We start from the raw sequence: 13,702 nt of genomic DNA on the forward strand, positions 1-13,702 counted from the left end.
GACCCCCCAGCAGAGGTGAGTTTAAGTACTGTAGTACAGCGCTCAGCCTTAGCAACAGCCAAGGGATCTGGGTGCTGTAATGTGTCTACACAGTCAGTCAAGCATGAGTGCATCTCGTGAAGTGGCACCATGGCAAGCACATGCAGCCTCTGCACGCATGCCTGCATGCCAGCACAGACAAACACACACACACCACACAAGAAGAAGCGTTTCTTCTCGTGACATGCAAGGATGGCTCTGCTGGGGGTTTCAAGCACTCTCAATTCGCTTCGTTATTTATTAAAAACATAAAAATAAAGAAAGAGGGGTAGAGTCAAGTGTGTTTACAGAGCAGAATCTATCACACACACAAACCCAGGAGCCAGAGTGTTTAGCATGTACTCGGTGAGAGAGGTCTTTGTTGTTTTCTTCCCAGTAAGCAGGTTGAGCTGCACAGCAGCAGCAGCAGGGGTGTGTAAGATGTACACAGACAGCAGGGTATGTGAGTGGAGAGGCACCTCCACTGATCTCCTGTGTCGTGTGATGATGTGTGTGTGATGTGTGTCTCAATCCAGTGCCGATCCCCCTGAGTCAGCCTTGTCAGTGATATGAGCCTCCCACCCTCTCCCTCCCTTTTTCTCTCTTTTTCTTCGCCATCCGGAATGCTAATAACAGCCAGCCACTAACACTGCGGCCCTGAATTATTCATGCAGCATAGGGTCACACGGCATAATGAGGAGTTTACTCTCATTCTGGATGTGATTGTGACGCTGCTAATCTGCATTTAGCCCAGAGAAACAGAGAAAAGGAGGGAGGGTGGATACCGGGGGGGGGGGGAGAAGATGAGCCCTGATGAACTTAATTGCTGTGAGCAAACAACCTCTGAAAAGAGTCATGCCATCATCCAGAGATGAGAAAGTAAACAATTAATTATCATAGGACAGAGGGAGTCATAAAACAAATGTTTGAACAGCACTAATATTCAGGAGCCAGATGATTCCCCCCAGTGCAGGGTGAAATAAAAAATAAAAAAACGCTCACTGTAACAATGATTCACTAATTTGACACACTAATAGTTATTAGCTCTAATATGACATGGTTAACAATCCCAGGAGGGTTTGAGTGCATGGTATATTATGAAATGCTGCGTGTCCGTAACTATTTGTAATGCCTAGTTATCCTGAAATGAAACGTCTATTTGCCCAAATTATAATCTCCAGCCGAAAGAGGTGTGTTTTCATCATGCTGGCATGCTTCCTGTGGAGGCTCCTTGGGGCAGAAACAGCAGGCTGTTGTTGCCACCTGCTGGACATACAAGGTGCATTCCCTAATTTTAAAGGGATTTTACAAGTAAGAAAAGAGGTGAAAGGTTACGAATAAATATCCACCAGCAACAAATAAGAAAAATGACAAATATGTGTTCATTTAAAGTGCCAACGCCTTAATGAGGATGAAAACGTTTACCATCATATACTTGAGAGTTATTTGTGTCATTATCTGTGGCAAATACATTATGAACCACCAATTACTTAAATATAACAATATACACTAGAAAAAACCCAAACCTGCTAATAACAAAGCAGCAATAACAACAAAAATTAACTGTAGAGCTGACAATATCATTCATCAGAATTTAAGCCAGCAGAGGAAGTCAAACAAGGTTTTGGCAAGTGGGTTTCCTCCCGTACCATAGTTTCAAAACACCTTTGAAAAACCAGCATCTATAGAAAACAACCTCTTCAACTGCAGCTCACTAACCACAGTGGAAATATCTAAGTAAAAGCTACGACTGCGCATGACGCATGCAGTTACTGCAACATGACCCCGCCACCACAAACGGTGACTTAAATACAAATACTTGGAAGCAACAGCTGGCATGGGCGGAGGACACAGATTACCGGTATGTTATTGTAACAGCGGTCGAGATTTATGAATGGGCTTTCATTGGGACTTTGCTACCTTACATTTATGTCACTAAAGAATTAACAGATGCAGCCAAGCCCAAAAACAGAGGGATAGTACAGTGATGCACACAGGAAATAAAGTTTTATTTTCTTTTTCACAGCACAGCATATTCTCCATCTATTTCCACAATTTTCTCTATTTCTTCATTAGTTTTGCAAGATATATAAATATAAATATGTATCTTTTAAAAATCATGTCTATGAAACATAAACATTTTGCAAGGACTAAGGAAACCAGCAAATGTTGGGACTCAAAATGTTACAACAAGCACTTTTTCGCAATGATTTATCAGTTATCTCAACACAAAGACTACACAGCTGTGGCTGATTCTAAAAACAACCACAGACACACGAAAAACATCAACTCCCCAGCCAGTTCTAAAGGGGACGTTGATGGTTTCTACTGTACAGCAGGCAATTTCTCAGCCACAACAGGATTATATGGGCTCTGCTGTGACTAGATAATTGAATTCAGGAACGGCCACAGTGCACTGCATCCAATGATCTCTCTCCCACCAGGGTGATGGGAGGAAAAAATGAATCGTGTTACATGAGATTCAGCAGTGCAACGATAGTGTTAGTTGACTGGTCTTGTAAGTCTATTGAGGCCTTTTTTGTAATGAAGTTTTTTTTTGTTTGTCATGTTTCAGCCGAGTTCATCTTCCGGTTTGTGAATGGTCCCCTGATAAATCACACTGTAATTTGGGGGTTTTATTAGAAAGAACACAGAGGCTCATGTCGCATCATTTAAAGCTTTTTATACCATTTACATAAAAAACCCTGCACATTTATTGTGATATAAAGGTATGGACAGAATGACGAGTGTCTTTCTGTGTGTGCTATTGGAGAAGACATGCATTGAAATGCATTGTGATGGGAATTAACCACCAAAGCGGCATGTTAATCCTGCCCTGACCTTGTGCAGAATGTGGAGAGAACAGTGTCTGTGGGGCTAAAGATAACACCGCAGCCTTTGTGCTGAAGGAGAACAACACTGCTGATGATGCTGCTTTGTGCTGCCAGCACAGCCGCCGCCCAAGGTCACATGTGCTCTTTTGTAGCGTAACGAGACCTGACAAGGTAGCCTATTGTAAGGTACGAACAACCTGATGTCCCGATCTGTCTTTATATATCATATGTAACATTTTGGTGCTCCATAGTTTTGGAATTACTGCGCTGTGATTTACTTCAGATTTTAAATGCATTACAATGTCTTCCAATATCTAAAAACATTTCTAAAAGATGTAAAAAATTTAAAAAAATACCTAATTTCTTTTGTGCATGGCCCACCTTTCCACCAAACTTCCCGGAAACAGGAGACTTTTCCTGTTTGGTCTTAGGAATTTCCCAGCATTAAGACATTTTACTACCAAAAAGAAAAATGCTTTAATAGTGTCAATAAACTGACCTAAATCTCTGCACAAGTTAAGGATGTCGAAGGTACTCCCTTTCATTTAATACAGTATAAAGTCATAAAACATGGCTCAAATTGTTTGTTTCAAAAGAAAAGAAAAAAGTCCCTGTGCCATCGTTGATACTATATGATGCTCCAGGGTGCTGACTAAAGTTTAAAGACAATCAATAGGAGGAATGTGGGCTTAGAAGGTGTAAGAGCAGCACTTATCCTTTTTCAGAGGGGCACTTGAGAGGGATAGCTGTCAAAGATTTGTGATAGTATGCCAACAAGGAAAGGGAGGAAAAATGCTCACAAGAAAAGAAGGGAGTGGGTTCTGGGGTTTCAGGTTTAATTTATTTTTCTTTCTTTTTATTGTTGAATGAAATGCCCTCAATATGTTTTTTAGATAAAAGGACAATATGTTAATGAATGCACATTTTATCTTTGTTGGTCCATAGGAAAACTGGAATGCTTAACTGCGGTTGCTCAGTGGCTGATGGATAAGATTGTGGTTATCACATCTAAGCAGATACAACTGGACAGCAGTGAAATGTTAATTCGCCCATAAGTGAAGATTCTGAAATCCTCTAAAGGAGCGTTTCAGCTCACAGATTTGACACTTGTTCCATAGCAGCCTAGATGTTGCACGCTGGTAAGACTGCAAGCTATGTCTGAATATTAAATACAGCGTCTGATAAACTCCATCATAACAAATAAAAAAACTGAGTTCTTATCAGTGAAGTCCCCACAGAGGCTACAGCTGGACTGTCCGTGCACGGCTAAAAAAAGCCATCATGCTTTAAAATTATAGCTCCAAAATAGCACAAGGAGCTCACAGAGCAGGTCACTGATTCCCATTGTTAGTTACTTAGCAATAGAATCTGGTTAAAAGACCAACCATATGACTAGAGACAATTAAGTTTTAGTCATAAAAAATCAGGATCAATCTAAAAACATTTAAAAAAAACATTTTTTAACTATAAATGCAATAAAAGATCATTTAATCCATCCATCCATTTTCTATAACTGGTTAATTCACACCGAGACAATCAACCATACACACTCACTCCTATGCTCAATTTAGAGTCACCAATCAACCTAACATGCATGTTTTTGGACGGTGGGAGGAAGCCAGAGTACCCGGAGAGAACCCTCATTTAATCATTATCTTTAAAAAAAAAAAATGAAAGAGAGAAATAATACGTGGCCCTGCGATGGACTGGCGGCCTGTCCAGGGTGTACCCCGCCTCTCGCCCATTGACTGCTGGGATAGGCTCCAGCCCCCCCCGCGACCCGATAGACGGATTCAGCGGTATAGATAATGGATGGATGGATGGAGAAATAATACATCTCTGTGATTTACTAATCAGTGTAAAATCATTCAATCCTTCAGACTTCAAAAACAACTCAAACACTTTCCTCTCGCCTTCATCTCACTTAGAGATAGTGCACAAACAACCAACACAGAAAAACTCCCTGCAAAGACACCATCTGCGCTGCATTAAGCAAAGGCAGAATATAGTGGTCAGGTTAACAAAATCATCTATCTTGCTGTTGTTTACCTTACTTTTGAAAAGGTGTGAGAGGCAACATTCGGGAACACGCGTGTGCATTTTTTGGGGCCTGGTAAAGTTGAGGAGGTGGGTCTGGAGAGGAAACTCACATGCTTTGACTGACTTAATGAAAAATAATCATGTACACGGGGGTTAAAATGTAGGTAAAAAAGCATGGGTAGATCCACCTTTTATATGAAGGCAGTAATACATTTAGAGGCTGTTGGGTATAGTTCATCACAGTTTCAGTACAGGAAAAATGAGTGTGTGACAAGTTCTAAAGCTCACACTTACCCAGGCCTGATTTATGGCTTGGCTATTTTGGGCACAGCTAACAGTGCCAGGATGGTAGTAGTGGGGTATGAATGACCAGTGTATCCCTTATTTGGTTTCACAAAATTTTAACACTATGCATTACACTACTGACTGAACTTTGGTTTCCCAGTATACATGACTCACAAGGCTTTGTGTTGGTCTTCAGCGAGGATCTGGTCGTTTGGCTTCAGTCCAAACCTTTTAGGAAAACAAAGTAAAAGGTAAATAATGTTACTCCTGTTTGTCCGTTTCAGACACAGAAATGAGATGATATAAGTGAAAACAAATGAGCTGTTTCGACTTACTTGTCAAGGAAATCTTTGTCCACAACAGCTGAGATGTCAAGCAAGGGATTTCCCATCCCAAAGAGCATGTTTTCACTGCGAGGAGACAAAAAAGTATTGTATTGTGTGCACTCCCACTGAGCTGCTCTCCACGATCAGAGAAAGGAATCTGCTGTGATACAGGAGATCATTTGTTTGTAATTCGTTTGCTTGAACTGGTGAAATTTCAGAATGGGACAAACCCATGTTTCACTGATGGCTCCGTTACCCGAGACTTATTCTCTGGTCAATGTGTCAACAACATGGGAGAAAACAAAGCAACAGAAACAAATCGATGTGTAGAAATTGGTCAAATGAAAAGCAAAAACTTTGCCACATTGAAAAGATGAAAAATAAAGGATTATTGTGCCTTTGCTTTTATTTATAGAGATTGGTATCTTAGGTCCCATTCTAAAGGGTTAGAATAATGCATTATTTGACAAACGCTGCTGTGTCATGATGAGAAATCTTATTCAGTTTGCACTACCCTTTTATCTGGAAATTCTAAGCAATAAGAGGCCATTGAGGCCAAAGTCTATTCCTCATGACAAGACTCCCTATCACAGGTTGACTAATGACACAAACGGAGCAAACACCTGATTCAAAGTACTATGAATAACTGTCAAACCTTTTAAGCAGCAGTTTGGCTTTGTCCATTTGTTTAAAAGATGTCAAAACAGTGTTTTCAACCAGACTATTAAAAGACAGGCAGTAAGGTGAGCACGTTTTTTTCAAAACATCAATCATAACAGCAGAGTTGCTCGCTGTGGAGAAGCCGGTGTATACCATCTAAGGGATCTCACCTTGGTGTTGGCATGATGTCAAAAAATTCAGCAGATGATTGAATTATCAACAGCTTCCTGTTCTCTGTCAAAGCAACGTGCTTTCTAACTCCAGAAACTGAGGCAGCTCTTTGCCCAACCCTGACACATTGGTGGAAGAAGTGGGCGGGTCTTAGTAGCTCTTAGGTATATGATTGGCTACACACATTCCAATTATTGAAACGCTTTCTATGCTGCATTCGCGGCCAGTTGGGAAGGGAGGCCCCTGTTACACCATCGGCACCTCAAACTTGAGGCCACTCAAGATTATTCCCTTAGGGTCGAGCATTTTTTTTAAAACACTCCATGCTTTAGACTCATCTTAAAATACACGTTTAATAACCAGGTTTGTCTAGTTTAATGTGCTTCAGTTGCTCTTCTTTGAAATATTTGCTATCTCAGATGTGGGTTTCCTCGGTCGTTTGAACGCCACACGGTTCACTTTGTGTAGTTTTTTTCAATGTCAACAAAACCTGCGCTGCAGCGCTTAACATTATGAATAATAATAATAATGTTTATTCCTATGTTGTTTGACTCATTGAGGATAAACGGGAAAGCTGTTCAAACACTGGTTTAATGTTTTCGTTGCAAGACATTTTTTGTACATTTTGATTTCCTGTTTTTGCATTATACACAACTTAATGTATGCCAAGTTACGTAATTAAATCTGTTGTGTTAAGGTCACCTGCTAATTTTGACATTAACTGAAACGTGTTACCCTTTATAAAAACCTGCTCTTAATTCTAACTTTTAAGCAAACGATAAAGTTTGTTTCATGCTTGTCAAGTGTTGTCACGACTTCACCCGTTTAAAAGACTTTTTTTTTTTTTAGATATCAGCTATATCATTTCTCCCATTGGGGTCTGTCTTTTTGGCTGTTTTTTTTTTTCTTTTTTTTTTTAAAGACAGTTACTGCTTGAATCGTTGTAGCGACAAATCTTGCCTTTTAGTCACGTGATGAACCCCACTTGTCTTGCTAGCTGTGGTCTGTGTGGTTTTGACCAAGCATTATGTAAATAAACGCGGACAGCGGTTTAACTTGAACGCTTTGAGCTGATGTTACGTTCCTCATCTACTCTGCACCTCCAGCTGACAGCTAGCACAACACCAGAGACGTTAGCTTGAATTAATAGCTAGCTACAGCGGCTAGCTGTGCGGAGCTCATCGTACAGTTTCACAAAATAACCAATCGGGTCATTACCGTAACGTCGTTATCCTTCCCGTCGACGTGTTCGCTCCTTCGTTCGACATTTTTTCTTCAAAACCTGCAACGTAACCTTTTGATTGTAGCTGAGCCTTTAAAGCCTCTGTCCTCGGAAGGGGGAGAAGAGCAAAAGACAGCAGCTCCCTTTCCTTCAAATGATGGTGAGGAAATTGCTCAGCCGCCTGCAACCTAAAGAGAAAAATAGCGATGGTGTTTGGCAGATGTCCTTATCATCTAGTTACTTTGTCTTGTCTGGACCAGTGTACATTGAGCTCCCATAAAGGGGAGAAATATCTTACGTTATCGCGGTTTCTCTCCTTTCCCCCTGGTTCAGTTACATGAAATTCCCTCTCACAGGCAGCCCATTTCAAATAGATGAGATACGGTACCTTAGATGTAGGTATGCAATCATAAAGAAACTCAGAAGCACCAGGCCTACATGTATATTTATGGGGTGAAAACAGACTCAATGCGTCAGCAAGATCCTCAAGGGCCCCATACAGTGTCACCCATGTGTTGTTGGATGTTCAACAGATTCCAAAACAGTGTGATATTCATCCTCGAGGTGCAGTTTTCTGAACTCTCAACAAGCTTTAAAAAACTATTTGGATGGCTGGGAAATAAAACATGTGAAGGCTTTTTATTAATGTAGTTGGGGTTAATTACCCCTTAAATTAAGTTTGCAGAGGTTTTAAGTCAAAATACCTGCCAAGACGACACATATTTTGTTCATAATCAATCCCAACATCCCCACTCCCCCTTCTAAGAACCATTGCACTATTACATGTATTCCACCAAACCATTGCTTGGTCATTTTGCCTCAAGCCTTGACCTGAATCTTTTTTAGTATCTTGGAAATACCCCAAAACATATTAAGAAAAGGTTTGAGTAGTTTTTTTGTTGCAGTTCACTTACTGAGCACATCGGGCCCATACGGTGCAGACTCCTGAATAAGTTAGGGTCAAATTTTGAATGAGGATGGGTAGAACAGTGGCAGAGAAAGGATGGTTTCTTAGGATCTGGGCAAAATGATTATCCTGCCACATCCCCCCTCAACAAAAAAAGAAACAACAACAAACACACCTCCAAGTGCTATAAAATGCTTTATTACAAAATTGTGAACAATGCTTCCGCAAATTGATGTTCGGACCCATTTTAACCGCACTCGGTTGCATAATTATGGGGGGGGGAAAACTCTCCGGGTTTGCATAGAGAATAATTCTACTACTAGTAAAAGTCATGAATCAGGTTTAACTTTAAAGCAGAGAAATCTGTAGAATAAGTGTTTTGAACAAACTAACACCATGACGCCTTGTACAAATGACACAAAACATCTTGAAATAAAAGCTGCATCAATTGCAAATAAAGTTAATCTTTAAAGGCACATCAGTTGGTATTAGGTATCTAAAAGACTGTCAAAAGTCTTCAGAGTTAAAAAAAAATAAAAAGAAAGTATCCTCTACAGATGGCTCTTACGGTTTAGTGTATCAAAACATACTGAAATAAATGTTATAACACAGAATGAAGGTTTAACTAGCTGCAGACGCCATGCTTCATCTCAAAGCTCTGCTCCCTTGACTACCTAGAAGTGTGCAAGTCAGACATCAAATAATGATTGTGCACAAAAAAAAGAGACATACAAATGTGTGGTGTTTACAAAAATGTAAGAAAAAAAAAGGACAGAAGGCAATATTCAAGGTTTTCTAGCTTTAGAAGGAAAAAAACTTTTAGGCCTCAATGCTGCACAAGCCTGTTTGTTACATGCAGTCTCAATGCAACATTTAACATGTATATGCCTGCTTTAGATAGACATTTCCATGAGGTGTTTTTTTTAGTTTGTTTAAAAACATTTAGCTCAAATCTGCATATAAAGACAACTATACTTTCAAGGATGATGGAGAAACTATCTTTGGCAGACCGCTGAGAATAAAGGAAATAAAGACTGCACTACAGCATGAAAAGTAAAGAACAGCATTTCTCTTTCACTTCCTTTAAAACAGAATATTGTAAACAGATGTAATAGCACTGTGTGTGTTCTGCGCGTGCTGAGCGTTGGCCTTGGCTGCACTTGTAACAACTCGTCAAGTTTGTGTGCTTATCCTGGCAAAAGTGAGCAAATGATCGTGATAATAAAATAATGGATACAAAGATATAAAAAATGTGTTGCAATTCAAATTTAACTTAACGTGGTCTATATCCAGAAAAAAAGACCAGAAACATTCCCTCTTACATTACGTGAAATCTCACCTCTGATCCAAATATATATACTCCTGGGATTTGTCCAAATAAGCTTTAAAATATATTTTTACGCACTTCCCAGTAAGATTCTAACCCATAACTCAAACCTATAGTCCCATCGTTTATATTCTTCCACAACAGCAACCATTACAGACAGGACATGGGACTAATAGAGAAACGTTGCCCATATTAAGATGTGGGGCTCTGATAAAGCATGTCTGTCCATTCAGTGTCCTCTTACACAGCTGGAAAGAACCAGCATGAAGCGGAGGACCAATAGCCCTTTTCTTATTGGTACCACGGGGTCTTTCTGATCCAGTGGAGGGTGAACCCTGCATCTGTCCGGATCTTAATGGAAGCCGCCTCTGCTTCTCTGACGGTCTCCTTCACAGACTGCATCAGGTTCTGAGCATTGTGGACCAACATCTCAGTTGCCTGCAGCAGAAAGAATTAAAATCGTGGTGAGGGAGAGTTTAACAATCCTTTACTGATTGATAGCTACGGTTAAGATAATAATGAAAATCCTGATACTTCAATTAAAAAAAGAATAAAAGACTCACCTGCTCGGACTCCTCTTCGCTGATGTTGGTACGACCCAACATGGTGGCCTTGACTGTAGAGAGGATTTTGAGCTGAGTACTGATGGTGGGGATGCGCTCACACACCTGAAATAAGGTTAAAGAACCAAGTAAGGTCAACAGATATATAGTCCTTCCATGCTTAGAAGGCACTGTTCAACCATCCCGTGAACACAGCTGCACTGACCTGGAGCAGGTTGGTCCGGATACGTTTGTCAGTACACTGCTTGGCCACCTCCTTAGCCAGCCGAGTGACCTCATCAGAAGCCTTAGCAATGTCCTTGGCACACTGGATGAGGGCACGCTTGTTTCCACTGCCGCCGCGAACCAGACGCGACATCTCTGCCATGAGCAGGGCCATTCGTTTGGCAGCACCGATGATGTCATTTCCCTACAAGACGAAACAAGAACATAATCAATGAGGAAGCAAATGCTTTTAATCTAACTCACTGTGTTTACGAGTTATGTCAGAAGAACAGAAAACTCGTGAACAAGATGAGACCATCACTCTTAAGATAGGTCATCATAAATGTTGCAGGTCATGGCGCTACTGAAGAATAACAGTGACATTTCGAATGGTGGGCAAAGCAACAACGTGTCTTGTGAACTTATGAAAATATATATTCCAAGTCTTGAAGATGGAAATGTCACCTGATCAAAACAACCAAAAGCCGAGATGCAAACAGTCACACTGTGCCTGATTAACGAGAGGACGAAACACCTACAATTGAAGACAAAAGACCATCCCGATGTGCACAGAAAATCTGCTGTTAATACATCTTAATTTACTTTATCTAAACAGATTAAGTTTGTTCTGATGCAGCTTTGCAAACCTGAGCCATGCTGCCATGTTCTTTTCAGAAATAAAAGGCCTTTTCCTGTTAAACCTTTGGAACAAACCATACTAGTCTTTTTCTAATTGTACTGTCATTAACTTTAACCTTCAACATGCTAACTGAGGCCTGTAGAGTCTGAAATGTTGTTCTTGGGGGTTTTATTTTTGCACTTTCTCTGAGCAGTGCATGGTCTGACTTTGGGGTAAGCTTGCTGGGAGGTTCATTCCAGGGAAGCAACAAGCAACTGTCCTGAATTTTTTCATCTTGTGAATAATTTTTCATCGTTGCCGAGGTCTCTCCTCCATGACATTGTATAAACGCAGACTTGAACGCTCCAGACCAGCAAACTGAATGTGGCTACATGTGTCCCAGATAACTTCAGAATGCAGTCTATGCAATCAGATCTCAATATCTTATCATGGTGTTCTGATTGGTTTTACATCTCTACTTAGAGCTGTCCGCTTGTGATCTGTCGAGGCCCATGTTGGCACCAGGAACCAGAAACAGCCTCTTAGTGTTGACTTACTTTGCTGGACCATTTGCGAGCTTCATCGTGAAGCTGCCTGGCAGCCACCATCATGGGCTCATTAACCATGTCACCAGCCTTTTGTTCAGGGAACTCCTCATCTTTTTCTTCTGGTGGAGGAGGCCTGGGGGGAGGAACCTCACCCTCTGGAAGGGGAGGCTTGGGAGGTGCTGCATCATCAGTAAGCTAGAAGGACAATTAAAATGGATAAGTTGTTTGTGCACTCAACTAGCCGTGGCCTAGTGGTTAGGGAGGCGGACTTAAGATCAGAGGGTTGCAAGTTCAAGTCCCGCCATTACCTCTCCCTACACCTCTATTCATGGCTGAAGTGCCCTTGAGCAAGGCACCTAACCCCACATTGCTCCAGGGCCTGTAACCAATACCCTGTCTCTAAATAGATGTAAGTCGCTTTGGATAAAAAGCGTCAGCTAAGTGTAATGTAGTAATAATAATAATAATAATAACTAAAACAGCTTCAATTTGTTTGTCATACAGTATTGTAAGTGGTGATTGTATCAGGACTTACACTGAGCTGATCCAGTTCAGGAGGTGGAGGTGGGAAGTCTGGCTCTTGGGGCTGGAAGGCTTCCCTGACCTTTGCCACGGCACCAAGAATCTTATAACCCGAGTCCAGAAAGCCTTTTTGAAGACCTGGCAATGAAAACAAATGCATCCCCACTCATCAGGAGGCTCAACACCCACATAAAATGAACTCCTGCATCACGTTAGCAGCATCAACTTACTTGGATCCTGGATATTTCCAGCTACTGCCTTAGCATCCATTACCATAGGAGAAATCGTCTGGCTCAGTTCATCAGATGCAGCCTTCACCATCTCCCTGAATTTGGGATCCTCAGAATTCTCCACCTCTCGTTTCGCCACCAGGAGGATACGGTTGGCTCTGCGGGCAATGCTGGTGGCACCAGCCACCAGCATCTGAGGTTGGTGATTGGCCATAGCCACACGGCACTTATCCAGGTCCTTCTTAATGGCTTCCTCCGAGGCATCCAGCAGAGATTTGGTATCGATGGCCTCGTCCACCAATCCTAGACAACCAGAAGAAACCATCAGGAATTACACCGGGAGCTCGGAAACAGTGTCAATCTCTCAGCATCTTCAAGGCACCTTACCTGTCATTTTCTCCACATTGTCAATCCACTGATTCTTCATGGTCTCAAAATGTTCATACGCAGCTTGGTTGCCAGGGTTTCTCAGCAGAATACGAGCAGCAGACACCACCTTGAAATCATCAAAGCCATTTATTCTAAGTCTACTGACTGCAAAAGACTTGGCTCAAGAGATGAGAAACACTTCAACTCTACTCGTGCTGCAGCGTGGAGCACAGACACAAACAGAAACCGATAGAAACGCTGAACCATGTCATACTTGTGGTGTTAAGTCTCTTGTCGACTTGACGGCAGCCTGGATTCCCTCCACTGTGCTCTTGTTAGCGGTGCCAACAGCAGCAGCCTTCTCTGCTGTGGCGCCAAGCTTATTGGCGTGGTTCTCAAAGTTGGCAGCTCTATCTTCAAATACCTACACACAAACAAGCAAATCAAGTATTTGAAAGTGGAGTTGGAAATAACACAGCACTCATGCTTATAAATATTATCATATGAGATCACAGTGAGGAGCAGAGTGAGTGTGCCACTGACCTCATCTCTGTTGGGAGCATCAAGAGGGGCGGTAGCAGCCACTGCCAGTAACTTGATGGGGGTTGTTGTGTCACTGAAGATGTCAGACACCTCCTGAGTCATTGCTTCCTGCATCTTTCCTTTCAAGTCCTGAGAGGAGGACATATAGATGTTACCGCCAACCCGTACCTTCACACAGTCTTCACTGAGGTTACAGCACATGAACTTAAATAGCCTGGGGTGGGGTGTTCCACCAAAAATTCCCGGGAACAACAACATTTAATCTTTTAATGCATCTACATGCAGATACATTTAAAAAAGTAAATCTAATTCAA

The 13,702-nt window shown here is 41.5% G+C and overlaps 2 protein-coding genes across 4 annotated transcripts in view; both read right to left on the reverse strand.

Moving 5' to 3' along the window:
* The window catches only part of LOC142373777 (adenosine kinase-like), a 117,656-nt gene extending 109,609 nt beyond the window's left edge, over positions 1–8,047 (reverse strand). Inside the window, exons 1-4 of one of the 3 annotated variants that reach the window (XM_075457175.1) lie at positions 7,855–8,047; positions 7,553–7,744; positions 5,513–5,587; positions 5,352–5,405 (exon numbers count right to left, since the gene is read on the reverse strand). In XM_075457175.1, the coding sequence (XP_075313290.1) occupies positions 5,352–5,405; positions 5,513–5,587; positions 7,553–7,602 (179 nt within the window). In that variant the 5' untranslated portion in view covers positions 7,603–7,744; positions 7,855–8,047. Of the gene's footprint in view, positions 1–5,351; positions 5,406–5,512; positions 5,588–6,333; positions 6,416–7,552; positions 7,782–7,854 lie in introns of those variants that run through there. The other 2 variants (XM_075457176.1, XM_075457177.1) reach the window with 2 other exon arrangements.
* A 592-nt stretch (positions 8,048–8,639) lies between these two features.
* LOC142374590 (vinculin) overlaps positions 8,640–13,702 on the reverse strand; it is a 31,334-nt gene continuing 26,271 nt past the window's right edge. Inside the window, exons 13-21 of the mRNA XM_075458329.1 lie at positions 13,389–13,517; positions 13,120–13,269; positions 12,864–12,972; positions 12,477–12,779; positions 12,260–12,384; positions 11,734–11,919; positions 10,559–10,762; positions 10,354–10,458; positions 8,640–10,228 (exon numbers count right to left, since the gene is read on the reverse strand). Of these exons, the coding sequence (XP_075314444.1) occupies positions 10,082–10,228; positions 10,354–10,458; positions 10,559–10,762; positions 11,734–11,919; positions 12,260–12,384; positions 12,477–12,779; positions 12,864–12,972; positions 13,120–13,269; positions 13,389–13,517 (1,458 nt within the window). The 3' untranslated portion in view covers positions 8,640–10,081. The remainder of the gene's footprint in view (positions 10,229–10,353; positions 10,459–10,558; positions 10,763–11,733; positions 11,920–12,259; positions 12,385–12,476; positions 12,780–12,863; positions 12,973–13,119; positions 13,270–13,388; positions 13,518–13,702) is intronic.

The sequence above is a fragment of the Odontesthes bonariensis genome, chromosome 23 (genome assembly GCF_027942865.1).
Source record: "Odontesthes bonariensis isolate fOdoBon6 chromosome 23, fOdoBon6.hap1, whole genome shotgun sequence".
Lineage (NCBI taxonomy): Eukaryota > Metazoa > Chordata > Actinopteri > Atheriniformes > Atherinopsidae > Odontesthes > Odontesthes bonariensis.